Source organism: Podarcis melisellensis (assembly GCF_964234715.1).
Source record: "Podarcis melisellensis genome assembly, chromosome: 7".
Taxonomy (NCBI): domain Eukaryota; kingdom Metazoa; phylum Chordata; class Lepidosauria; order Squamata; family Lacertidae; genus Podarcis; species Podarcis melisellensis.
In genome coordinates, this window is record NC_138539.1 from 7,954,164 (window position 1) to 7,980,403 (window position 26,240).

Below are 26,240 nucleotides of genomic sequence, written 5' to 3' on the forward strand. Positions count from 1 at the left end.
AGGGTGGGTGAGTGAGTGAGTTATCCGATGAAAGCCAGCAGTGGAATGAAAGGGAAGTGCTGCCACAGCCACGTTTGAGCAGCAAAACCCCGTGCCCAAGCTTCCACCTGATTGGTTGGCTACCTAGGGGTGTGACACAGCAGCCAGGTCAGCTGGGCAGGGGCTGGAACGCCCCCTGCCAAAGCAGGAAACGGATCCTGCTCACAACTCCTCCTCTCTGTAAGGAGGAGAGGCTATCTCACAGTGACCAACCAGATTTATTAAATTCCTACCCAGCCCTTCTTCCCAAAGGAGCCCAGAGACCAATGAGACCTCAGTGCTATGGCACTCTCCTTTTGGGATTTCCACCCCTCTGCATCTGCCGCCTGAGGCAGCCACCTCCGTTTGCCTATTATTAGGGCTGGCCCTGGAGATATTTGGGAACACAGGGAAGCTTTGTTTGGAGAAAACAAAAGGAGCCTGTCTTCCTGCTCAACCCATCCCCTGCGACCAAGGCATTCATGTCTGGCTCTTGTCCGTTCCCTGGTGACAATGCCCTTTCTTCTTTGTTTTACATCCCTGCTGGGCTGGAATTGAATGTTGCTTGCTCCCTTTCCTATTACGTTTCCATTCAGTCTCCGAATATATTTTATTTATTTATTTCAAAAAACACAAATCCACCTCTCCTCTCTTTGTCCAGCATCCCAAAGGGGGAGCAAAGGGCAGGTTACTGTAAAAATGCCAATGCAGGAGCAAATAAAAGGCAAGTCTCGCTACTGTGTTGTGCCAAGAAGGGCACCAGCTCCTGAGGTGAGCATGAAAGGCACTTTAAAGAGGGCCTGTTCATGTGGCTGTCAGAGAACTGCGGGGTATAAAAGGGTTCGGGCTTTCATTTTTCTTCTTCTTCTTCTCCCCTGATGCCTGCGAGTGCACGCTCCTAAAAGCAAACTACCATTTGATCTCGAAGCTAAAAATAACCATATACAGTGTAGGAGAAGATCCAATCTGTGGTTTACCCACATCCAATTTTTAGAAGCTTAGCCTCCTATTTTAAAGCTTATTTGGACCAGGCAGGGGCTTAGAGGTTAAGCTGGTGGATTGTGCATTTTATTCCCCAAAGCATTTTCCAGAAGGCTCAGGCTGATGCTGCAGGATGGAGCCCTGTGCAAGGAGCCTAAGGCCTAGAGCAGCTTCTGAAGCACACACGACCTATCTTTGGTGTAGTAAAAATGGGTATTTGGCCAAAGATTGTGCCACAAACTGAAGATCTTGCAAAGAAAATAAAATTCAGTGTGCTGAGAGTCGCAAGATTCCATTCATTTATTCAAAGAGTACCAAACTCTTTGGCATTCTCTAATCATCATCATCATCATCATCATCAATTTATTTATACCCTGCCCATCTGGCTGGGCTTTCCCAGCCACTCTGGGTGGCTTCTAAAAAAATATTAAAATACTGTAATACATCAATCATTAAAAGCTTCCCTAAACAGGGCTGCCTTCAGATGTCTTCTAAAAGTCTGGTAGTTGTTGTTCTCTTTGACATCTGGTGGGAGGGTGTTCCACAGGGCAGGCGCCACTACTGAGAAGGCTCTCTGCATGGTTCCCTGTAACTTGGCTTCTTGCAGTGAGGGAACTGCCAGAAGGCCCTCGGTGCTGGACCTCAGTGTCCGGGTAGAATGATGGGGGTGGAGATGCTCCTTCAGGTATACTGGACCAAGGCTGTTTAGGGCTTTAAAGGTCAGCACCAACACTTTGAATTGTGCTCTGCCCCACCAGCCTCCGTCTGCCACTGGCCAGCTCTCATCTTCCTGTTTTCTTGCTTCTCCAGTCCAGGGGATGGCACTGTCTGACAGCTTCTTCCTCCTCTTCAACCCCAAGAGTTGCCTTTTTAGAACTCAGCAGGAGAGAGAAGGGGCAAAACTAGAATTAGCTTATCTGTCATTGACTCTGGCGCCACCTACTGTTGGCCTCCCACCCTACCAATCCCAATGGGCAACAGCCCAACACTGACCAGAGCAAGCCAGAGTGCCATTTGGCCTAGGAGTGCCATTTGGCCTAGGTCTTAAGTTTAAATGGGACCTCATTACATTCAAACACATGGCAGAGGAGAGGTGGGATTCACACTGACACAGTCTCAGATTACTGGGGAAAAAACACTGGACAGGAGGGAATCCATGGAGAGGCAGGGACTTACAGTCTCGGCAACTGAGCCATTGGGCAAGACCTATCGGGGATGAGCTGCTATGCTCACCAGGCCTGACACTCCACCAAGTCTGTGCAAATCATATTCTTGCTAATAAAGGGTTAACCTCTTACTTGCACAGTGTAGTTTACTGATGGCTTACTCCTGACATGTACAAAGCTAAAAAATACATTTGTTGTCCTGCCCATATTTATCTCTGCCAGCCCCCATCAGTGGCACATGGCCCTCAAAAGGTTGCCCAGAATGGAATGTGGCCCTTAGTCCAAAAAACATCCCCCACACCTATTTTCAATTAACACTATCTGATCACCATACGCACTTGTCTGTATTTTTTTTTATTGTGTTTTGTTTGTTTTGGGAATTGTTGTATTTTGTTTGTTTTGGGAATCGCTTCTTTTAATCGCTGTTAGTTGACTTAAGTAATACCTATGCCAGTGGTTCTCAACCTGTGGGTCCCCAGATGTTTTTAGACTACAACTCCCATCATCCCTGAGCTCTGGCCTTGCTAGCTAGGGGTGATGGGAGTTGTAGTTCAACAACATCTGGGGACCCACAGGTTGAGAAAGGCTGACCTATCCTATGCATTATAAGAGAGGAGGTATGCATTGTGATACAAATGAATGCACAAAAATAATGCATGTATCCTCATCTCCAAACGGGGTACCCCATCACCGCGACACTTGGCCCCTCTCTGAGCAAGCTGCTCTCCTACACGCTTGGGAATCAGGGATCTGTGCTGGAGTAATCTGTCACTGGCAAGTGGCAACGCTTGCTGTCACAGTAGTAGAGTAGCAATCTGTCCGGGTGATGACACACTGTGATCACAACTGTGTTTCTCAAGGCGTCCCGCTGGATGATAAATTCTTCTGTGTCAAGGCAAAGTGCTGCTTTTGCTTTTCTGTTTCTAATGCCAGACTATTTAACACTGGGAGCCACAGATATGACAGCATCGCAAAGTGTCCTAGCTCTTCATTCAGTAAATACTATGTGGGCCAGCTGCTTCGATGTCTGCCAGCTGCTTGGTTTCCATTTGCCTATTGGCTGTCTGATCTTAACATGGAACAGATCTCCGGGTGTGAGATCCTCAAAGGTTGCTGAGTTCCTGAAGTGCTCTAGAGAGCCAGTGTAGTGTAGTGGTTAAGAGTGGTAGACTCGTAATCTGGGGAACCGGGTTCACATCTCCGCTCCTCCACATGCAGCTGCTGGGTGACCTTGGGCCAGTCTCACTTCTTTGAAGTCTCTCAGCCTCACTCACCTCACAGAGTGTTTGTTGTGGGGGAGGAAGGGAAAGGAGATTGTTAGCCGCTTTGAGACTCCTTAAAGGGAGTGAATGGCGGGATATCAAATCCAAACTTCTCCTCCTCCTCCTCCTCCTCCTCCTCCTCTTCTTCTTCTAGGAACTTGGCATATATAGTATTTATTTTATCATTTCAACAACCCTGTAAGATGGGATGAGAACATTCTTTAGAACTATATTCCCATTGTCTGGAAGTTAACAGCAGGACAATAAAAATGGATTCCACATGTTCTAATGGTAGCCTAGAGACTCATATTGAGGAACTGGAAGAATCAAGATAAGATCCCCTTTGATAAGTGGATCGACAAACGTAGACCTTGTTTGGATAAATATGACAATATTTGGAATGAGTTTATGCAAAATGGAATAGGCTCTTAATATTTACATATGCATTTGGATAATAATATCAAAATAATGTATAAGTTAGGATATTTTTCGTATATATTCATATTTTTTCTCGACACATTTTTGTGCCTTTTTATTTTTATTTTCTTCTTTTCTTTTTCTTTGTACCATTTTATTTCGTTATAATTGAAACTTCTCAATGAAATATTAACACACACACAAAAAGAAAAAAACCTCCTGTAACTTAGGCTTGTATTACCATTCCTGAGATCTGCTTTGACTCAGATATGCCTTTAACCACTTTGCTACAACATATGTCTGTAACGGGTGTTTTTCTTCCATGTTTATTTGGTGTTCCTCTCAAGTTAACCCCCTCCCCACAAAGCTGTCCCAGTTCTAGTGCTTTTTTTCTGTGAGGGGGGTGACACAGGGGTACACATACCTCTAAACATTTTGTGAATCTAAGATTGGCCTTGTTGAGGGGCAGTATTTCAATATGAGTAGGAAAATGAGAGTACCCCCAAACTTTTTTTTTTTTAAAGAAGAAAAGCACTGTTGAGTTCTATCCTTTCTTGATGTAAGGAAGGGATGTGGAACCTATGGTCCTCATGAAGTCAAACTCCACCTCCTGTCATTCCCAGCATGGCCAATAACAATGGAAATGCATGGACGTCCCCATCACTGCGGTAGACCATTAGGGACTGATGTCACAGGATACAGAATGAGATGCTAGATGAACAACAATGGCATCTTATGTACACTTTCTCTTGAGGAAATATGGCGGATGGCTTTTACATCATAATCTGGGACTAGCCAATCACTGTTGCAACTGGAAGTCTTGTTGGTTAGCATAAACGTATCTAGGATTAAAATTGTTGGCCAACCTGGGAGTTTCATCTGCAGAGCTTTGAGTTCTAGCTGGTTTCAGCCAATGAGCCAAACCACAGCCTACAGTGTTTAACAGATTTTCACAACTGGTGTTAGAAACTGAAATCTGATTGGCTGGCAATACTGGAGCTTGTGATTGGCTCACTTGTGGGAGTGAAACTAGAGCACAAAGTCTCACAGTCTGTTCTTACAAAATGCAATCTTGTTCCCTCTTGCTTTGTTCAAGGTTGGAAATGGTGACTCTTAGGACGACAGCAGCAAAGTGATGCCCTGACCCTGTAGATAAGTCTATAATTGGGAGGCTGTCTGCTTCTGAATGCCAGCTGATAGAAATGACAAGTAGGGAGAAAGAAGGTTGTTGTGCTAATGTCCTCTTTGTGAACTTCACATAGGCATGTAGTTGGCCTCTGTTAGAACAGGATACTGAACTAGAATGAGTCTTTGATCCACCTGGATTCTTACGGTCTTATTTATCTTATTTTTAAATCTAAAATAATCTGCTGAATGCAAATCTGTACCTTTAAACATTGGGCATAAAAGGGAATGTTGGCACTGTGGCTTCTAACCCAACAGAATGGAAAGAATGATGCATCAAAGGTAGCCAATGTGGTTCCTGTGTCAGATATGCTGGAGTACATTTTCCATCATGCTCCACCACTGGTCCTATTGGCACCACTGGCCCTATGGGGTGGACCTGATGGGAGTCCAGCAATATAAGTCACCCCAGTTCTCCACAGTCATCAAAAACATGAGAGAACTTTGCTGTTTGCATCTTTTCAGTAACATGAATCCCTTGTTTGTACTGGAGAAATCTGTTAGGGCTGTGAATATACCCAGTGATACTGGTATTGATATTCTCTGTGTACATCTCTACCATATAAAGGGAAGACTTCTGACCTCCTGGAATGAAAAAAAAAAAAAAAGATTGAAAATCATTGGGAGTGGAATAGTTGCGCCATCCTCTCTGACCTTTAAATTCTTGGATAAAACGCGTATAGTTGACTTGACAATGTGAGCAGGCAATGCAGTCTATTCTATTTCACAGAAATGTTCTCTTTCATATTATTACGGTCTTAGCCTTGCTTCTTAGAAGAAGAAGAAGAAGCAGTATTACCAAGAAATATGATGGCTCTGTACAAGCACTTCAGAGAAATTTTGTTAATCCTATCCAAACTCTTCCCTTGGATATTAGGGAAGGGTCCCAACTCAGTAGGAGAACACTTGCTTTGCATGCAGAAGTTCCAGGTTCAAAGCTCAGCATCTCTAGGTAGGGCTGGCGAGGTCCCCAGCTTGGAGAGCCACTGCCAACCAGTGTAGATGACATTGCACTAGATGGGCCAGTGTTCTTACTCTTGGGCTTGCCGATCAGAAGGTTGGCGGTTCAAATCCCCACAACGGGTTGAGCTCCCATTGCTCTGTCCCAGCTCCTGCCAACCTAGCAGTTCGAAAGCACATAAGTGCAAGTAGATAAATAGGTACCACTGTGGCGGGGAGGTAAACGGCTTTTCTGTGTGCTCTGGTTTCCGTCACAGTGTTCCGTTGCGCCAGAAGTGGTTTAGTCAGTGCTGGCCACATGACCTGGAAAGCTCTTTGTGGACAAACACCGGCATCCCTCGGCAAGATAAGCGCCATAACCCCATAGTCACCTTTGACTGGACTTAACCATCCAGGGGTCCTTTACCTTTACCTTTTACCAATGTCCGTTCCCTATGAGCTGTGCTTTGTATCATCACTTTATGCTGTTCGACAACTGGTCCAGATGCATCTCTTTCCCCTGGCCTTTGGTTGAGTGGACATTATCTGTCCACCTGGATTCCATGCGTGCACAGCTCTCCTGTGTTGCTATTTTGTGATTCTGTAAAGGTTTCTTGTGGTTTTGTTTTATGGTTTTAATTGTACGCTGTACTTATTCTGTGATATTTTTGCAACCCACCCTGAAACCATTTGGTGATGAGTGGGCCACATTAAAACAAGTCCAATCTACAATAACAAACAAATAAAGCATTATAGATTTTAGCTATTCTGCTTTATGGTTTTCACCTTTGTTGTAAAATTTGGTTATTGGGCAGTATAGCAGTAAGTAAATACATAAATAAGCAAGCAAAATATTTGCTTTTTCGAAGGAAGGCTGCAATTCCCTCTGTAATAGTTTTCTTTTTTCCCCTCCAAAAAAATCTCTCTCTATAGGTATTACTTGGTCCACGCAAGTCTGAAAGTCCCACCCAGGATCCCACATCGATTGCTGGCGACCATTGTTGAACAAACAGGTGAGATAAGAAAGGAGAGAGAAATGGCTTTGAATGAGGTGAGCTCAACCTGGCTTGAGGGATGGAGCCAGAAACTCAGGAGGGTGAACTGAAAGAGCCACATTGTAATGGACAAATCTGTAGTTGAGTCTAGAATAGTTCTGCAAAACCTCAAAGTGTATAGAGTCTACACAGCTGGGATGGCAGTGTGGTTACCTATTCATTTCCGCGCCCAGTTAAAAATTCTGGTAATGACTTTTAAAGAGCTAAATGGTTTAGGACAAGCTCACACCTATAGAAACCGTTTGACTGAATCTTGAGATCAGAATCAAACGCCGTGCCTATCAACCTACCATCTAGACCTATTAGATCACATCTTCACCATACATTTAAAGCACTATTATACCTCCTTTAGGGAGGTGGGTGGCGCTGTGGGTTAAACCACAGAGCCGAGTACTTGCCGATCAGAAGGTCGGCGGTTCAAATCCCCGCGATGGGGTGAGCTCCCATCACTCGATCCCTGCTCCTGCCAACCTAGCAGTTCGAAAGCACGTCAAAGTGCAAATAGATAAATAGGTACAGCTCCCGGCAGGAAGGTAAACAGCATTTTCGTGCGCTGCTCTGGTTTGCCAGAAGTGGCTTAGTCATGCTGGCCACATGACCCGGAAGCTGTACACCAGCTCCCTCGGCCAATAAAGCAAGATGAGTGCCGCAACCCCAGAGTTGGCCACGACTGGACCTAATGGTCAGGGGTCCCTTTACCTTTATCTTTATACCACCTTTAAATAGTCATGACTTTCCCCAAAGAATCCCGAGAACTGCAGTTTGTTAAGGGTGCTAGGAGCTGTTAGGAGACCCCATTCCCTTCACAGAGCTACAATTCCCAGAGTGGCTTAACAGCCCCACTTCCCAGGGAACTCTTTGTTTTTTTAAACAAATAAACAATTCAACAACATTTCAAATTTAGTAATCAGTCATTCTACCTATGATTTTCCCCTCCCTCCCTCCATGGTTCCCTCAAAATTTCAATTTATGCTGCATATCATAGTTACTCTACACCTTCACCTTACCTCACAAGAAAAACAGAAAGTTCACCCCCCCCACTGCTGTTCTTACTCAAATCCTATTTGTGTTTTAACATTTTTACACTGAGTTTTTGAGTATTCTGAAAATATTTTCCAATTTTCTTTCAAACCAGTCTCTTCCGGATCTCTGATTTTACACTCCAAACTTGCCATTTCTACATATTCTGTCAGTTTCAGCTGCCATTCTTCTTTGTGTCATGCCATTTTTGTGTCCCTCTGATTTCAATGGCATTTACTTCCAAAAAGTGAAATTATTGTGGCAGTCTTATGCATACTGTCATGGAAATTTGTCTGTATTGCTCCCACCCACAAAAGAAAAATACAGTGGTGCCTCGCAAGACGAAAAGAATCCATTCCGCGATTCTCTTCGTCTAGCGGTTTTTTCGTCTTGCGAAGCAAGCCCATTGAGAGCTTAGCGGATTAGCGCTACAGTGGTCTAGTGGCTTCTAGCGATCAGCTGTTAAGCGGCTTATCAGCGGATCAGCTGCTAAGCGTCTTAGCGGCTTAGGAAAAGGGGGGAAAGCGGGAAAAACCCCGCGGGGACTCGCAAGATTTTTTCGTCTTGCGAAGCAACCCCATAGGGAAATTCGTTTTGCGAAGCACCTCCAAAACGGAAAACCCTTTCGTCTAGCGGGTTTTCCATCTTGCGAGGCGTTCGTCTTGCGGGGCACCACTGTACCATGGGAATGACAAATTCAGTTTCATTTGAGTCAGTTTCGCTACTGTTTTAAATATGACTTACTGGAGGAGCACCATTTTTCTTCATTCTGCGAAAGATGTGTTTGATGAGCCTTTTGACGCTGTCCCAACAAGTTTGCGCTGCTCATTGCTCAGTGGAGCAGGAAAGAATCAAGACTCGGGACTGTATCAAATTGCTGTCATTAGTTCCAATAACGCTCGAGGAAGCAATTTCTGCTCCATCAACTGGAAGCAAATTTACTGCCTTTTGGAGTACAAGAGAGAGGACAAACCTTTTTATTTTCCATTGAATGCCATACGATTATTATTTTTTAATGCTGTAATGAACCTGCGTGAATAATATCCAGGATTTTACAGGTTAATGTTTTATAAGGCACAAATACCAATGTATTACGTGAATCTGGCAGGTCCCATTTTGGAAATGGATTGCTGTAGTTCTGTAGTTTGCTGGCGCCAACAGTTATCCCAAACAGACCTTCTATCTGATTCGGGCTCTCCAATTCGCTTTCTGTCAAGAAAAGAATCATTAGCTGCTGGGTGTACAAATTCTTTAATGCAACCTAGCTAGGGGCTTAAGAATGAGGAAATGTACAGTGGTACCTCAGGTTACATACGCTTTAGGTTACATACGCTTCAGGTTACAGACTCCGCTAACCCAGAAATAGTGTTTCAGGTTAAGAACTTTGCTTCAGGATAAGAACAGAAATCGTGCTCCGGCGGCGTGGCAGCAGCAGGAGGCCCCATTAGCTAAAGTGGTGCTTCACTTAAGAACAGTTTCAGGTTAAGAACGGACCTCTGGAATGCATTAAGTACTTAACCCGAGGTACCACTGTATCTACAGGCACATCCCTTTGGGATGCAAATGATAGCATATCTACATGAGTGTGGAGTAGGGGTCAGCAAATTCTTCAGCAGGGGGCCGGTCCACTGTCCCTCAGACCTTGTAGGGGGCCGGACTATATTTGGAAAAAAAGAAAAGAATGAATTCCTATGCCCCACAAATTTGCCTTCTTAATCCAGCCCGCAGACGTTCCGGGAATCAGCATGTTTTTACATGAGTAGAATGTGTGCTTTTATTTAAGATGCATCTCTGGGTTATTTGTGGGGCATAGGAATTCATTCAATTTCCCCCCCCCCCAAAATATAGTCTGGCCTCCCACAAGGTCTGAGGGACGGTGGACTGGCCCACAGCTGAAAAAGGTTGCTGACCCCTGGAATAGAGTGTTGCTATTACTTCCCTTGATCTGCATGGTACACTTCTGTTAATACAGCCTAGACGAGCATAATGTTTCTGTTTCTTTTTCTGCTGCTGCATGATACTTTTGATTCATGTTAAACTTGTGGTCCACCAAGACATCAAGATCCTTTTCACATGTACTGCTAAACAGCCGGAACTTGAAGAACACAGACATACCCTTAGCTCACAGGAATGGAGAATTCCAATTATACACAACAGCCTTCTTCTTCTTCTTCTTCTTCTTATTATTATTATTATTATTATTATTATCACTTTAGTTTAGAAGAGTAGCCTCCATAGCTTACTATTCTGGTGCCGGATAGAGTTGCAGATTGGGCTTCCTCGCCATTTATATCTGACTGCATCCCATTCCAGTAACCTTGAAAAATGAACTTGGGTTTATGAAAATAACAGCGATAAGTGGCTACATTTATATTACTGACTTCCATGTGAGGAAATTAATAGGGATATCTTACTTTCCCATCGTCCGTAATGGAATAGTGTTAGAGAGGCAGTTAGCTATCGCTCTTTCCAATGGGCTAATTGGAAATGTCAAAAGGCGAGGCTGAGTTGAAGGATTGATTATAGAGCCATGCAACTTTTCGGCAGGAGTTATACTTTGAGAAGAAAGGGATGAAGAGCAGAGTCTCTAATCACAATGACAGGAAGCGGCAGACATGCCTTAACATGCCAATCTTAAAGCTCAGAGTAAGTTTAGAGTAAAATATAGGCCAGGAAACTGAATGAAGTGCATCGGCATAAATATTAGGAGCCAACTCCAAGGGGTGGAAGTCCCTTCGCCTCCCCCAATAAAATATTGAAGTGTGCTGGGGGTCCCCAAAACTGATGGGCATTGCCAATCAAATGGTGTGTGTTGCGTGTCTTGTGATCAATTATACAGGGCTGGACTTACCCCCCCCTCCACACACACGTATTTTATTTAAGTTGGCACCCCTGGCATGACCAGAGGCAAAAAGGGGTGTTGGAATAGAAGTGACTTTTACCTCTGTACAGTAGGCCACGTCCCAGCCCTGCAACAACTGGAGGTCACTGCAGACATTGCCCTCCACCAACCATTCAGGCAAGCAAACAAGAGGTATTCCAAGGCACTTAGGGAGGGTGCAGAACAGGGACAGTGGGGGTGTGGCCTCAGGAAAGAGGGCGTGGTCTGGGAAGGAGGTGTAGGGGAAGTCCCATGGGCCATATAATTCAGCCTGGAGGGTCATATTTGGCCTGGGGTTCTCCAGCCCTGGTGCACATGGTAGCTCACTAGGGAAGTGTGTGTGTGTGTGTGTGTGTGTATAAACCTCCTGGATTTTATGACTGCAGAAACCTTCAGCAGCTATCTGGCAATGCACACTACTGATATGCATTCTGTTTTATAGGTCAATTCACACAGGTGCTCTTACAAGTGATACTTCCTCAACTTCCATGGGGGGGGGGCTCTGTTGTGTGTTGAGACCTTTAAACTTCCCCCCTGAAATAAATTCAGACAAGACTCAAATTTTTGGTTTGGTTTTTGGCAGAATTTAGGCCACAACTTTATTGATTACAGCAAGTGACTGGTTGCATAGACTCTGGTTCTACTAGCTCCCTGCACCATTGCAGGTAGTGCTGACCCAGGGCACCAGCATAGGTCAGCCTAGGGTGAACACCTGAAGAAGCAGAAAGCCAGGAACAGGCTATCTCCTCCACCCAAATGCTCCCCTGGACTCCGGCATGGGCACAACCCCCTCTCAGGGGTTGACCAAACCCTGGATTCCTTTAACAAAATACCCTTCACATAGGGATGGCGAGAGCGTTCCCCCATCCCTATCACCTGAACCAGAGCCTATCTGCAACCTTACAAGTTGTGATGAATTGCTACGCAGCAGGCGAAACCCAAATGGCAACAGCCAGTCAGCCAAGTGGGGAAAATTCCTGCCATGCCCCTGTCCCAATGACAGATGACACACGACGGAATAGCAAGGTCAAGCGAAAAGCCCTAAAAGTAGGGACAGGTGGTTGGGTGTTCCGAATGCATGCCCTGAAAGAGGAAGCTCTGGGTCACGTGCATTGGTATAAATTCGTCCCTCAAACCGTTTGGACTGTGTCCCATTGGCCTGATTGCACCCAGCTACGAGGGACCTACCAATCAGGTGTTGTGGCTGACCAACAGTACCAACCCACAACGCAGGGTGTCAGTTTTCCAGGTCTCACCGCAATACATGCCCTCTTTAAGGGAGGACCTGATTTGTCATTGTTTTTTTCAAGTTTGTGTGCCTAGGCAAAGTAACTGTGGAATTGCATTCTTTAAAATAGTAGCATCCTGTGGGTGAATGCCCGTTGGGAGAAAAGGATGGTTTCAATTCATGCAGGCCCTGGTAGCATGGAATGTTTGTTTTTAGCTCAAACAGATTAGACTTTGCTAAAGGTCAGGAACTGACAGGGCTCATGAATTACAAGACAAGCTATGATCCTTCATTATATGGTCCATTTGCTACATCCTTGCAGAGCTTCAAATAAGCAGAGCGGCGTGACTTAGGCCACCTTCACATCACACAGTTAAAGAACCCTTTAAACAATCATAGCTTCCCCCAAAGAATTCTGGGAGCTATAGCTTTTTATGGGTGCTGAGAGTTGTTAGGAGTGAGACTGCAAGCTTCCCCAGAGGGCTGTGGGGCTGTGGGAAGGTAGAGGCACTGGACAGGAGCTGTCTGTCAAGCAGTGAGTGACAGCGGGAACTGAAAATGCATGAGGTTCCCTGTCTGCCAAAGCTATGAATGAAATCCTCAACACAAATCTCCCTGGAGTCAGAGCTGGATTTAGGGGAGTGTGACGAGTTTGATGGGTCATGGATCACCGCCTTGTCGTGGCGAAGGGGCTTGAATAAGAAGCTATGAGCTATGCTGTGCAGGGCCACCCAAGACGGACAGGTCATAGCCGAGAGTTTAGACTAAATGTGATCCACCTGGAGAAGGAACTGGCAAACCACTCCAGTATTTTGCCAAGAAAACTCCTTGGACATAAAAAAGGAGAAGCTTTGAGAAGAAAGTGAGAGTTTTCAAGGCATGCTCTGGTTCATGGGATCACAGAGAGTCGAATACGACTAAACAACAACAGTGGCCATTTTGATTCCACTGGCTTCAGAGCCTTAGGAGTGCCGCAACTATGTTATGGTTGCCATATTTCTGGAAGTAAAATTCCGGACAGTTGTTTAGCTTTTTTCTTTTTCTTTTAGGAAAAACAAAGTTGTTAAAGCAATCAGCCACAAAATCCTGGACATTTTCTGAAATCCCCCCGGCCGCTATTTTTGCTATTTTTGCTGGTTAAATTCTGTATGGCAACCCTAAACTATGTTGTAGAATGGAAGGCAAGTGGCGGGAGCAGTGGCGTAGAGTGGGGGGTGCAGGGGGGGCCAGCCGCATCGGGCGCAACATCTGGGGGGGCGCTCTCGCAGTCGCAGCTCTCTGCCCCTACCTGGCTCACTCACTCTCTCTCACTGCAGTGCTGGCTGTGCGAATCCGATCCGAGCCGCCGGGTCGCCGCCCACTGTGGAGGGGGTGGGTGCCAGGCGTGCGGTGCGGAGAAAGAGCGAGGGACTATCTGGGGGAGGGACAGTGCAGCGCCCACCCAGCGCAGCGCTGAGCGCGGGAGAGAACCACACCAGACCAGACCAGGCAGCAGCCAGAAGAAGCTGGCAGCGGGGTTAGGGGGCGCAAATTACTTGCCTTGTCCCGGGTTAGGGGACGCAAATTACTTGCCTTGCCCTGGGTGCTGACAACCCACGCTACGCCACTGGGCGGGAGGCACCAAATTTTGGTGTCACACAGGACCCCAAGCTCTGCTACTGTGGGTGATATTGTCAAGTTATCTGAATGCACATTCATGTTTGTTTTCCTTCTTTGCAAGATATCAAACCCTGCTTTAGCCCAGATGTGCATAGCGAATCATGTACTTCGCTAGGTTATGATCTGAAATAATTATGTGCACTGATAGCGTGTGAGCATTAATAGCCTTAGCGTGAACCTTTGGTGTTAACACTTGCCATTGGGTGAGTGTGTAGTCACGCTTTTAAAGTTGCCACAGGATGCAATGTGATAAAGCTCAACATTTTCGAATGTGGAAAGGCTTTCTCCATCACATGGGTTAAATGCCACATAGGCAGATTTTACTAGCTAGCTTTCTTAGTAAGTATTTTCATGAAGGTTAAAGACTGCCTGCATTTACATTCTCAATCCCATGGGGAAGGCACCAGGGCTATACTGAAATGTAATTAGAAGTAACCGAAAAAGAACAATGGCTCTGTGTGTGTGTGTGTACAGTAGCATATGTTCTTACCTGTTCCTGCTATAAAGAGGAGCTTAGGTGGGAAAGTTGTCATTTCATCACTTGCCTTTAATTAGGTTCTATTTAAGGACAGCATATTGGCCCGAAATACATACAGAAGCTAGGTAAACATCACCATCTGCTTGTGACCTCCTGTCTCCCTCAGCAACACACACACACACACACACCACTTTGCAGGCAGTTACTGGTGACATTGCAGTGCGAGCTCAAGCTTTCAGCTCAGAAGCAGATCACTTTCTTTGCATGCATAACAGGGCGTGGCAGAGTCCTAGCATGACTAGGTAAGGGCTTTTAGCCAGGGCTGAGCTGAACATTGAGCATTCTTTTTGTGCATCCATCAGTATGTGCAAACCTGACCCTTCTCGCACTACCCTGGAAGCAGAGGACGGAGCAACAGTTCAATTACCTATCATGCTGAGCTTAAGATTCAAATGTTAGAACTTCTGGGTATCCCCCCCCCCCTCAAAAAAGGCTGTCAGGAGATAACAGGGCCTTCTTGGTAGTGGCGCCCTCCCTGTACAACCCCTTCCCTACAGATGTCAGGAGATAAAGAAATACACAACTTTTAGAAGACATCTAAAGGCAAGCCTGTATAGGGAAGTTTTTAATGTTTGATGTTTTATTATGTTTTTATATATGCAGTAAGCCACCCAGACTGGCTGGGGAAACCTGGCCAGATGGGTGGGGTATAAATAAGATGATAATGGCGATGATGAAGATGATGATCAGTGATCTTAGGGAAGAGCCACTGCTTGTTCTCCTCCAAAAACGACTTGTAATCACAGTTGCCACCCAGATGCCTGTGGGAAACCCACAAACGGAACCTGAGCACAGGAACACTCTCCCCTTTTGTGGTTTCCAGAAACTCATATTTGAAAGCAGTAGAGAACCTGTCAAGTGACACTGACACCAAAACCCCACACATACACTAAAGCAAAATAATGCAAGTTTTACCACCCGACCCCCTTTCCCCTCCTTCTTCCACAAACTTATACTGTAGGCAACACCAGTGGTATTTTTTTTCCTGGGGGTACGCATACCCCTAAACATTTTTTGAATCTAAGTTTGGCGTTATTGAAGGGCAGTATTTCAATATGAGTAGGAAAATGAGAGTACCCCTAAACATTTTTTTAGGGGGAAAACCCCCACTGGGCAACACTAATGTCTCACATCGAATGTAACTGAGCTATAGAAAAGACTGTGACCTGAAAAAGAGACAATGCATGCACTTTTGTAACCAAAGAAAAACTTTAATTTTTTTTTTAAAAAAACAACAACACATTACTGCCCTTGACTGTGGAGGCAGAGCATAGTCAACAAGGCTAGTAGCTGTTGAACTTGTCCCATCATCATTTAAAACCATCTGATCAATGTAATAAAAAGCAACAGCAATATTATTTAATAATAACTGGAGGTTCACAAAAGCCCAGCCTTTTGCGTGTTGAGACCCAGAAACCTCCCCCTAAATAAATTCACACAACTAAAAATTTTGGTTTTGGTTTTTGGCAAAATTTAGGCCACAACTTTATTGATTACAGAAAGTGACTGGTTGCATAGGCTCTGGTTCGATTAGCTCCCTGCCATGCAGGTAGCGCTGACCCAGGGTTCCAGCATAGGTCAGCCAAGGGTGAACACCTGGATAAGCGGAAAGCCAGGGACGGGCTAACTCTGCCACCCAAATGTCCCCCTGGACTCAGGCACAGGCATAACCCCCTCTCATGGGTTGACCAAACCATCGAGTCCTGGATTCCTTTATCAGAATACCCTTCACATAGGGATAGTGAGAGCATTCTCCCATCCCTATCACCTGAACCAGAGCCTATCCGCAATCTTACAAGTTGTGATGATTTGCTACGTGGCAGGCGAAACCCAAATGGCAACAGCCAGACAGCCAAGTGGGGAAAATTCCTGCCGTGCCCCTGTCTCAACAACAGACAACACACGACGGCATAGCAAGGTCAATCGCAAAGCCCTAAAAGTAGAGAGAGGTGGGCGGGTGTTCAGAATGCACAAGCCAAAAGAGGAAGCTCTGGGTCACATGCATGGGCATAAATAGGTCCCTCAAACTGCTTGGACTGCAACCCATTGGCCAGATTGCACCCAGCTTCGAGGGAGCTACCAATCAGGTGTTGTGGCTGACCAGTAGTACCCACCCACAACACAGGGTGTCAGTTTTCCAGGTCTCACCGCAATACGTGCCCTCTTTAAGGTAGGACCCGATTTAGGGGCATGTGTGTCAACTTCTGGAGTACTATTCCATGGCAATGCCTAACTGCATCATTTCTGATCCCACCAGGTCACATTTGAGCAAAAGCCACTGCCAGACCCTCTCTCTCTCCAAGTAACATTTTGGAGAGGGTTAGAAAGAGGGTTAGAAAGAGAAAAGCACACACCTGCCGAAAGCGAAGGCAACGCTCACAGGGGCCCCATTGCAATGCTAGCCACGTCTATCAATCTGAGCATTGCTTTCTTCCTGCCTTCTCAGGCAGGAGGTTTTTAATTAAGGGAAAGCTCTGCAGGGTCAGTATCTCAATCTGCTTGCATACAACCGGCATTGTCTTGCGGTTGTTTTTAATCGTTGGGGGGTGTGGAGGTTCAGGAAGGCCCCCATGTTTTCAAATTACCATCGCTGCTTTGAAAAAAGGGAACAACCAGGGAGCAGAAGTGTGTGATGGTGTGTGTGTGCGTGTGTGTGAGTGCGCGCACGCGCACTGTTTTTCTTCCATTGCAGTGTTTTTCCATTACATTGGTACCTCAGGTTACAGACGCTTCAGGTTACAGACACTTCAAGTTACGGACACTGCTAACCCAGAAATAGTACCTCAGGTTAAGAACTTTGCTTCAGGATGAGAATAGAAATCACACGGCGGCCGTGCAGCAGCAGCAGAGGGCCCCATTAGCTAAAGTGGTGTCTCAGGTTAAGAACAGTTTCAGGTTAAGATCGGACCTCCATAACGAATTAAGTTCTTAACCCGAGGTACCACTGTAGTGGTAAATGGCTTGCCACTTTCTTCATTCACAGACCATCTGAAGCTTGGGAGGGATGGGAGGGAAAGTTGCTGCTGCTTATGGGTGCAGCAAAAGCAAGTGGGGAGGGTAAAGCGAGAGAACCCCACTCTTCCTGCATGGTTTCTGGAAAGATGGGTTATGATGAAATGTCAGAGGGCTGCTGATTCCTGTTTCTTGAACTGAAACCATGTGGCATCAGTGAAGGTTCAGGAGGAATCTGGAAGGGTCTAGTGCAGCGGTGGTGAACCTATGGCACATGTGCCAGAGTGGTCACTCAGAGCCTTCTCCCCCCCCCCCCCATGCCAGTGCAGGCGTGAAATGCTCCCTAGATTGTGCTCCATCCGCAGCGGCGTTGGAGGGGGAGTTGTGTGCCCCCTCACGCTACTGTGAGCATGAAACGTTTCATAGAGCGTGCGTTGGGGGAAGATGCTATTGGTGAGCTGGAGACGCATGTTTGCTGTGCTGACGTGAGTGAGTGTAACTGTTTTTTAGTTGAGTTGGTTATTTTCTGTGTTCCCCTTGAAGAACCTCCAGATCCCTGCGCAATCTTACCCTAAAAAGCTCAACAACTTTGTGCAATTCACCCCCCCAACAAACTCAACAACACGAATAAAAACGGTAAATCGCCATGTTTGCACTTTGTAATAAATAAGTGGGTTTTGGGTTGCAGTTTGGGCACTCGGTCTCTAAAAGTTTTGCCACCACTGGTCTGGTGGATGGGGGTCTGAGCAGGCCCAGGAGCAGAGCTAAAGCAGGTTTCGATTGGCCTGAGGGCCTAGCCTAGCCCTAGACATGTTTTGGTGTTACCTTAATGAACCATACTTAGATCGTCACCTCACCAGGAAGCTAGCCTGGCTATTCCAGGAATTAAAAGCTTGCTTGGATTTTTACACTTGTTGAATCCAGAAATTAGAAGGATCCAGCAATTAGAAGCCTTCCTCCTCACCGAAAAACCTCATAGCAGTATTTACTCATTGATGAGATCAAGGAACATTCCATGGGGAAGTTGTGCTCAAGCCTCCAGACACACAAGAGTGTACCAAAATGAGCATTTAAGCCTTTGTTGGTGTATTTATCGACTTTCCTCACTTAGGTTGCAGGGGAAGAAGGAGGAAGGCTCTTAAAACGTGCGTGCAAGTTTTTGCATCTGATCAGCTCAGGTTTAGCAAAGTTTGTCTAAATTAACTAGTATACACCCACTGACTTGCAAGATCAGTGAAATACATGGGTACATAGAAAGTCATGTTTAGGAGTTTGCTATGTCTGCTATTTGATGAAAAGAATGAAAGGCATCTGAACTTTTTAATGCATCAATCAAATCAAATGTTTAATAGGGTTTTTTATTTTAAAAAAGAGAAACATAATCTTGAACCATTACAATGCTGTTGCGCCTTAGAGGAGGTGGTCCTTACTGTACAACGGAGAAGATGAGATGTCTGTTCTAAAATAGCAGGAGTCTGTTATTTTTATTACAGGGTGGGTATTATTATTATTATTTTGCAGGGCAGGGAGATTATTTCTAATTATTTTAACTAAACAAAGAATGCTGCCCAATTTAGGGGGGTAGAGTTTTAATCAATCAAAAGTTTTAAAATTAATTAAGCTGATTTATCAACGCAAAGTTGCAGGCCTAGAATTAATGTACCAATTAACTTACATGCAGAGAGCTCTGCAAGGCATTCGGTCTGACCTCTGTGGAAGTCCAGGCTTGAGAATTAATTCTGCAATTAATTAATTGGCAACAAGCATCACTTTGATCTTGCAGCCCACGTTTTTGGAAGGTTCATCGGAATTAGCATGCAGAGAAAGCATCCCACACAATGCCAGTATTCTCACCAAGCAAGCTAGGGTCAAGGTCGGCTTACTTCAATGACGTATATTGCTTTAAAAGCCTTGATAAAAGGGACCGGCAAAGAAGTAAAAGCACCATAGCAGGGATCCCTCCCATTAAACATGGCTGGAAGCATCTCTCTGACAGCTGTATGCTAGCTCTGTTCTGGTTTGCAATAGTCTCTCCTACACTGATTTAAAGCATAGAGAGCCTTTGTTATCAAGTTATACCAGAAGCTTTAACTAAGAAAAAGAGTTTTGCGGCAGTATAAGGGTGGAGCTGTGGGTTAAACCACAGAGCCTAGGACTTGCCAATCAGAAGGTCAGTGGTTCGAATCCCTGCGACGGGGTGAGCTCCCGTTGCTCGGTCCCTGCTCCTGCCAACCTAGCAGTATGAAAGAACATCAAAGTGCAAGTAGATAAATAGGTACCGCTCCGGCAGGAAGGTAAACGGTGTTTCCGTGTGCTGCTCTGGTTCGCCAGAAGCGGTTTAGTCATGCTGGCCACATGACCTGGAAGCTGTACACTGGCTCCCTCGGCCAGTAAAGTGAGATGAGCGCTGCAACCCCAGAGTCGGTCACGACTGGACCTAATGGCCAGGGGTCCCTTTGCCTTTACCTTTAAGGAACAACAGAGTTATGGTGACATATTTTGTGGGCTAGAGTCCACCTCATCAAGTGCACTGGGGGCTGATGACGCACTTTAGTCCATGAGCACATACACCTTCGTAAGAGTCCTGTTGGATCAGGTCAAAGGCCAATCTAGTCCAGCATCTTCTCACAGTGACCAACCAAAGCCCATAGGAAGCTGTAGACAGCACTTGACTGCAAACAGGCTTCTCCCCTCCTGAACTTTCTAGCAGCTGGTATTCAGAGACAGTCGAGGAAGAACATACATAGACTCCATGACTAGTAGCCATTGATGTCCTTGTCTGCCATACATTTAATTAACCTTATTCCAAAGTCATCCAAGTTGGTGGCTGTCTTCTGAGTGCAAAGTGTCATAAAGATTTTTGGCAATTGAAATTCAAATTCAAGGAGAGAAATTCTTGATTGTAGGAATTTACGCACCGAATGAGGGGAAATCTGAATTCTTTAAGAAGTTGCATGAGATTTTACTGGACAATTTGGACTATAACTTAATTTTGATGGGGGATATGAATGGAGTACTATCTACAAATATGGACAAGGCACAAAGACAGGTAGTCACTACCAAAAACTTTCTTTGAACTGACTGACAGAAATGACTGGCAGGTTCCGAGACCAGGGAGAAGAGTCGGCGGAAGAAGATTGGAAGAAATTCAAAGACTATTTACAGAAATATTGCAAAATCAATGAATGTTAGAACGATGTCGGATAGAAATTAAGTGGTTTCCAGCTGTAATGTTTTAAGAGAATATGGAAAAAAAGGGTTTAGAAGCAGGTTAAAACTTATTGATAAGGATTTGCTGAACTAACAATTTGAACTGGAATACAAGAAAGGGAGGTATGAGGAGGTCTGGGAAATAAGTTAAAGGAAAATAAGTTATGGAAACTTTGTGTGTTTTTAATTATTTTTATATTTTTGTTTCTTTTTGATTTTTATTGTATTAATATTGAAAATTCTAATAAATATCTTTAAAAACAAACAAACAAAGTGTCATAAACGTTTCCACCAACTATAAATGTGTTGGTCTTGGAATGTGCCACAAGACTATTTTGTGCTGCAAAATAGTACCAAAGATACAGAAATGAAGTGGTGGTGAAACAGCACATCCTGCTCCTACAATATTGGTATCTGTCCACCTCTGCCTGGAGATGTTGAAGACTGAAGCTGTGATGTTTGAACTATGGCCTTCTGGAAAATAAAGACCCTTGGAGGACATGCGTTATATTGGCTGGCCCCCATATAAATAATGTCTCTAATATGCTACCAATTATGCACCACTGGGGATCTAGCAAAGGTATGTTTGGAAGAGAAAATTACATTAGGTTCTGCGTCTCTGAAGGGAGTTAGTGTATCAAATATACACAAACACACTTATACATATATAATAATAATACAATCAAATTGCTTTTCTTTCTTTTTTGTCCCGTTAGATTAAGAGAAGAATAGATTTGGCCAGTAATGCAGTTTTACCAATGGCTCTAGAATGATGAGTTTTCAATGGAAATAAATCAGGCTGTATTGCCTGCCTTTCAAAGAGCTTACTGCTTCATGCTTTTTATTGTCATCACTGCGGCAGAGCAAATAAATGAGTTTTCTTTTTCTACTGTCCACGCTTCCATTATGATGCTTGGCTGAAGTGCTGGGGCTGAACGAGGCAGGGGCTCAGTGTCTTGTGGAACGTTCTCAAAGGAAAACATGTTTTAGTTTTCCAGACCCACCACAAACTGGAAGCCAAAGATAGATGAGAGGAAGCACCATGTGATGTGTCTGTCAATGGGATGTGCCACAGTGTTTAGATGGGGGAAATAGAGGTTCTGATGCCCCCACATACAGTGGTACCTCTGGTTGAGAACGGGATCTGTTCCGGAGTCCCGTTTGCAACATGAAAAGAACACAACCCACAGTGGCGCATCTACACACGTGCGGGTTGCGATTCGCTGCTTCTGCACATGCACATGACATCATTTTGCACATCTGCGCATGTGCGAGCGGCGAAACCCGGAAGTATACCCTTTTTGGTACTTCCAGATTGCCACGGGATGTAACCTGAAAGAAAATAACATGAAGTGGATGTAACATGAGGTATGACTGTATACAGTTTCCTGTACTTATATACAGTGGTACCTCGGGTTACATACGCTTCAGGTTACAGACTCCGCTAACCCAGAAATATTACCTCGGGTTAAGAACTTTGCTTCAGGATGAGAAAAGAAATCATGCAGCGGTGGTGCAGCTGTAGCAGGAGGCCCTATTATCTAAAGTTGTGCTTCAGGTTAAGAACAGTTTCGGGTTAAGAACACACCTCCAGAATGAATTAAGTTCTTAATCCGAGGTACCACTGTATATATAAAGTTTATGGAATTTACACCAGGGAAAAAAGAGGGAGGTCCAATTCAAAATCTATTTTAAAGTCTTGTTTTCACTCCACCATCTTGTTCCCAAAGAGGTTTCGGATCTGCCATAACTTTACGCCAGTTTATCTCAAGGTGGCTTAAATTACACTGGCTCCCATAGTTCGGATTGCTGTCCCCCAAGTGTTCGATGCATTCCAAACGCATAGAAGTGTGAGGCCTGATTAATTCTGGATGCCCAGGGTGGAAATCTATCTCATAGTTATTCTGTTTTTGGATTTTGTTTTGCAGGCGATTCAATTCTTTGTGCAGCCTGTGTCCACGAGAACACCGTCTACAGCAGAGTGTTCCAGATTTTGTACAGGAATGAAGAGATTATCATCAATGAATCCATGAACTTCAGGGCCCACCTCCTTGTGGATGGTGAAAAGGTTTGTTTCTCTCAGTTTGGACTCTCCCTCTTCTACACACATGCATGTACACACAAAGAGTGAATCTGGTTTCACTGGTAAGGTATATTGCAGTTATTAATATTGCAGAATCTGAAGCAACTGGAAGCATGAAAATGGCAACTGCAGCCCCCCACACACACTACGCCACTGCTGGGTCTCTTGACAACTTTTCTGTGCCTCTCTGAGACCTCTGTCTCTCTATGCCAGGGATAGGCAACCTAAGGCCCAGGGGCCGGATGCGGCCCAATTGCCTTCTCAACCCCATCCCCGGACAGTCCAGGAATCAGCCTGTTTTTACATGAGTAGAATGTGTGCTTTTGTTTAAAATGCATCTCTGGGTTATTTGTGGGGCATAGGAATTTGTTCATATTTTTTTCCAAAATATAGTCTGGCCCACCATATGGTCTAAGGGACGGTGGAGCGGCCCATGGTTGAAAAAAAGGTTGCTGACCTCCATGCCATTCTTTAAGTTGTCAGACAGTTGGCTCTCTGGTACAGTCAAACCTCAATTCTCAAATGCCTCCATTTTGGAATGTTTCATCTCCCAAATGCCAAAAATCCAGAAGTAAATGTTTTGGTTTTCGAACATTTTTCAGAAGCCAGAAGTCGGACGCAACTTCTGCTTGAGTGCAGAAAGCTCCTGCAGCCAATCGGAAGCCGCGCCTCGGTTGTCGAACATTTTGGAAGCCAAACGGGCTGCCGAAATGGATTATCTTCGACAGCCAAGGTTTGACTGTACTTGTGTTTCCTGAGTTGCACTTCAGCAGGAATGCTGATAGATACTTGCTGATGGGAGCTGAGCATCTTACGCGTCTGAGGTAAATTCATGCTGATTTAGCAGGGCCCCTTGATAGAACTGTCACACTTAGGCTTCATTTCATCACATTGGTTCTCAGAACACACACACACAATTTCCTATGTGTTATGAGGCCTTGCTTGTAATGACAGTTCTCTTTTTCAATAACCTCTACAGGTGGAAGAGGCACTAAGAGAAGCAGACTTTCAACTCAAGCTGGACTTGCATTTTACGGACAGTGAGCAACAGTGAGCACTTTTTGCTTTCCTAAGGCAAACTGATTGTTGTGGATTCTGATGCAAACTGGCCCAAATCAGGACTAACCCGCAGATAGAAATGTAGCTGTTCTTTGAATTCTCTCCTAATGTTGCCGCTCTGTCATTAGCTAAAAACAAACCAAAAAAAATTCATACGGTGGCCCTTGGTGGCCATGACATCCACACTGTGTGATCTGCCTTGTGGCTGCAGTCAGTGATTTCAGCTCAGCTGTGGCGACAGTTGCCCAGCAGTGATTTCAGCTTGTGGAGGCTAGCCAGGGCTACATACCTAGCCTAGCATCCCACCTTCATCACTAGTGAAAGGTAGGTGGGTTCCCACGAGGCAAGACACAGTGATAGCAGCAAGAACCTTTATTGAACCAACAGAACTGGGCAACAAGGGCAAAACAACTGCATATATATATTTCTGAAGGCCTAGGCCACTCCCATTCCCAACGTGATTGGCTATCTAAACTGCCAAGCTGCGAATCATGACTCAGAGTTCAAGGGCCAATGACAGAGGCCCAAATTCTGAAATGTTCTGTGATTGGATATCACGTATCGAATCAGAACACATGAACTCAGAATCCTTAGTCCAGACTCAAGCTCAGGCAAACACAGACCGCTGAATACATAACAAGAAGATATGTTTTTTAAAGTGTTTTGAGAAAAATACATTTAGACATTGATGTTTTGCGATAAAAGATATACAGAATAGTATTTAAAAGTGAGTTTTCATGATTTTATTCATTTTTTATAAAATAATCTAGTGAAAACGGCAAAGAAATAGACTACTAAGTCAATTGCTAGTGCCTTCTAGTATTTGGGGTCATCAATGTGGCTTCCTTAACCCTACTGTCCTCTAAAATTAGGCTTGGAAGAAGCAAATAGAATAAGTAAGAGTGTTGTGGCATTTCTGATATGCTCTTGGCAGCTTCTATGGTTTGCAAATGTACCCTCAGTTCCAAAACGTTGGCAGCCTCTGATATCAATAGCCATTTCCCACACCAATCATCTAAACCTCCCTCTTTCACGGAGCAAGCCTAGGTTTCTTCCTTGAGAAGTTCCCTAGAATTCATCCCTAGTAAGTGTGTTTAGGGTTGCATTCCTAGACTTTCAAAAGTTAATCTTCCCTACAGAGGGTCTGCCTCTTTTAGTGCTGCTATGTCCATTGCCCAGATAGATTGTAGGACATGGAATCACGTGAGGAAAAAACATTTCCACTTCCCTGAATTCCCCCTCCCCACTGGATTGTGGGACTGTGGGTCCCAGCAGGCTAGATTTGAAAGTGGGTGATATTCTACCCCACTCCTATTCCTGGGCTTCCCGGTTATTGATGGTTTTACTGATGTGTTTTCTGGTTTAAAATGTATTCCGTTTACACATTGCTCTTATATAGTCTTTTATTGTGCTGGTTTCCTATTTGAGGTTTTATGTACTGGCTTTTTCTAACACCTTTTGTGGCTTTATTGTCATATTTTTATTTTTTTTGTTTTTGCCTGATGCCTGGAGAATTTATTTCATGAAGAATCTCATAAATACAATAAAGAGATAATATTGCTTGAACCTGCCTTAGAAGGCAGAGTTGTTTTTTATTTTTATTTTATTTCTCTTTTTAAGTCACTGTGTGTTGCTCTGGGTTAAGATAAAGAAACTAACTCATAATAATGATGATGGTTTAATCTAAGCAATCATGTAGTTTTCCCAAGGATTACTGAACATATCAACTATTCCATAATGGGCTATCTTGGGAAAATAGAATTTACTAAGGCTCCCTGCACCATGCATGCTATGGCGGTCATTGCTTCTAACATTATGTTCTAGGTATGTTCCACCCATGTTCTACCGTCACTGTCAGAAGCATTCTGTCTCTGAATACAACTTGCTGGTAATCTCAGATTGGCAGAGAGTTGTTCCATTTATGTTAATCTTGCAGGCTCTTACATGCATTTTTTGGGCACTATGAAGATGCTGGACTAGACAGGTCTTGGCTGGATCCAGCAAACTCATCTCAAGTTAAGTCCCGTATGGCGGCAAATCTGGGCTACCCAACACTGACTGGCCTCAAAGGTTTCCATGGTGCCATAATTCAAACGTTTGTCAATGGACCACAGAGATTTTTAAAAAGCCCTCAGTGAAATATCTGTAACTGATGTTCCACAAAATCCCAATTTAGAAGCTTCAGCAGCCTTTTCAAAAGTCATGTCTTGAACTTTGAACTTCACCCCCCCCCCCCAATTTAACATTTCTATTCAGTTAGGAATAAGAGGGAATATTCCAATAGTGAGAACAGGATCATAAATAATCTTCTTCTTCTTCTTCTTCTTCTTCTTCTTCTTCTTCTTCTTCTTCTTCTTCTTCTTCTTCAGATGAGGAAATGTGAGCTTCTGTGACATCATTCGTACCAAATGAATGGGTGACTGGGGTATACATTTTATTGCACTGGGCACTCAGATGTTTAGACACACATTCTCTTTAACAGCATGGACATGGGAATAAAATGGATTATCCTTTTTTGTCCTAGCTCTTCCTTCACCTCTTACACAGGCTTCTCAAAAGTCTTAATGGCTTGTGTCAGCAGCTTCTC

The 26,240-nt window shown here is 44.5% G+C and overlaps 1 protein-coding gene across 1 annotated transcript in view; it reads left to right on the forward strand.

The window, feature by feature from the left end:
* Positions 1-26,240, forward strand: part of FAM135B (family with sequence similarity 135 member B) — an 86,432-nt gene that overhangs the window by 6,926 nt on the left and 53,266 nt on the right. The window contains exons 2-4 of the mRNA XM_081918650.1: positions 6,902-6,981; positions 22,440-22,579; positions 23,574-23,644. Of these exons, the coding sequence (XP_081774776.1) occupies positions 6,902-6,981; positions 22,440-22,579; positions 23,574-23,644 (291 nt within the window). The remainder of the gene's footprint in view (positions 1-6,901; positions 6,982-22,439; positions 22,580-23,573; positions 23,645-26,240) is intronic.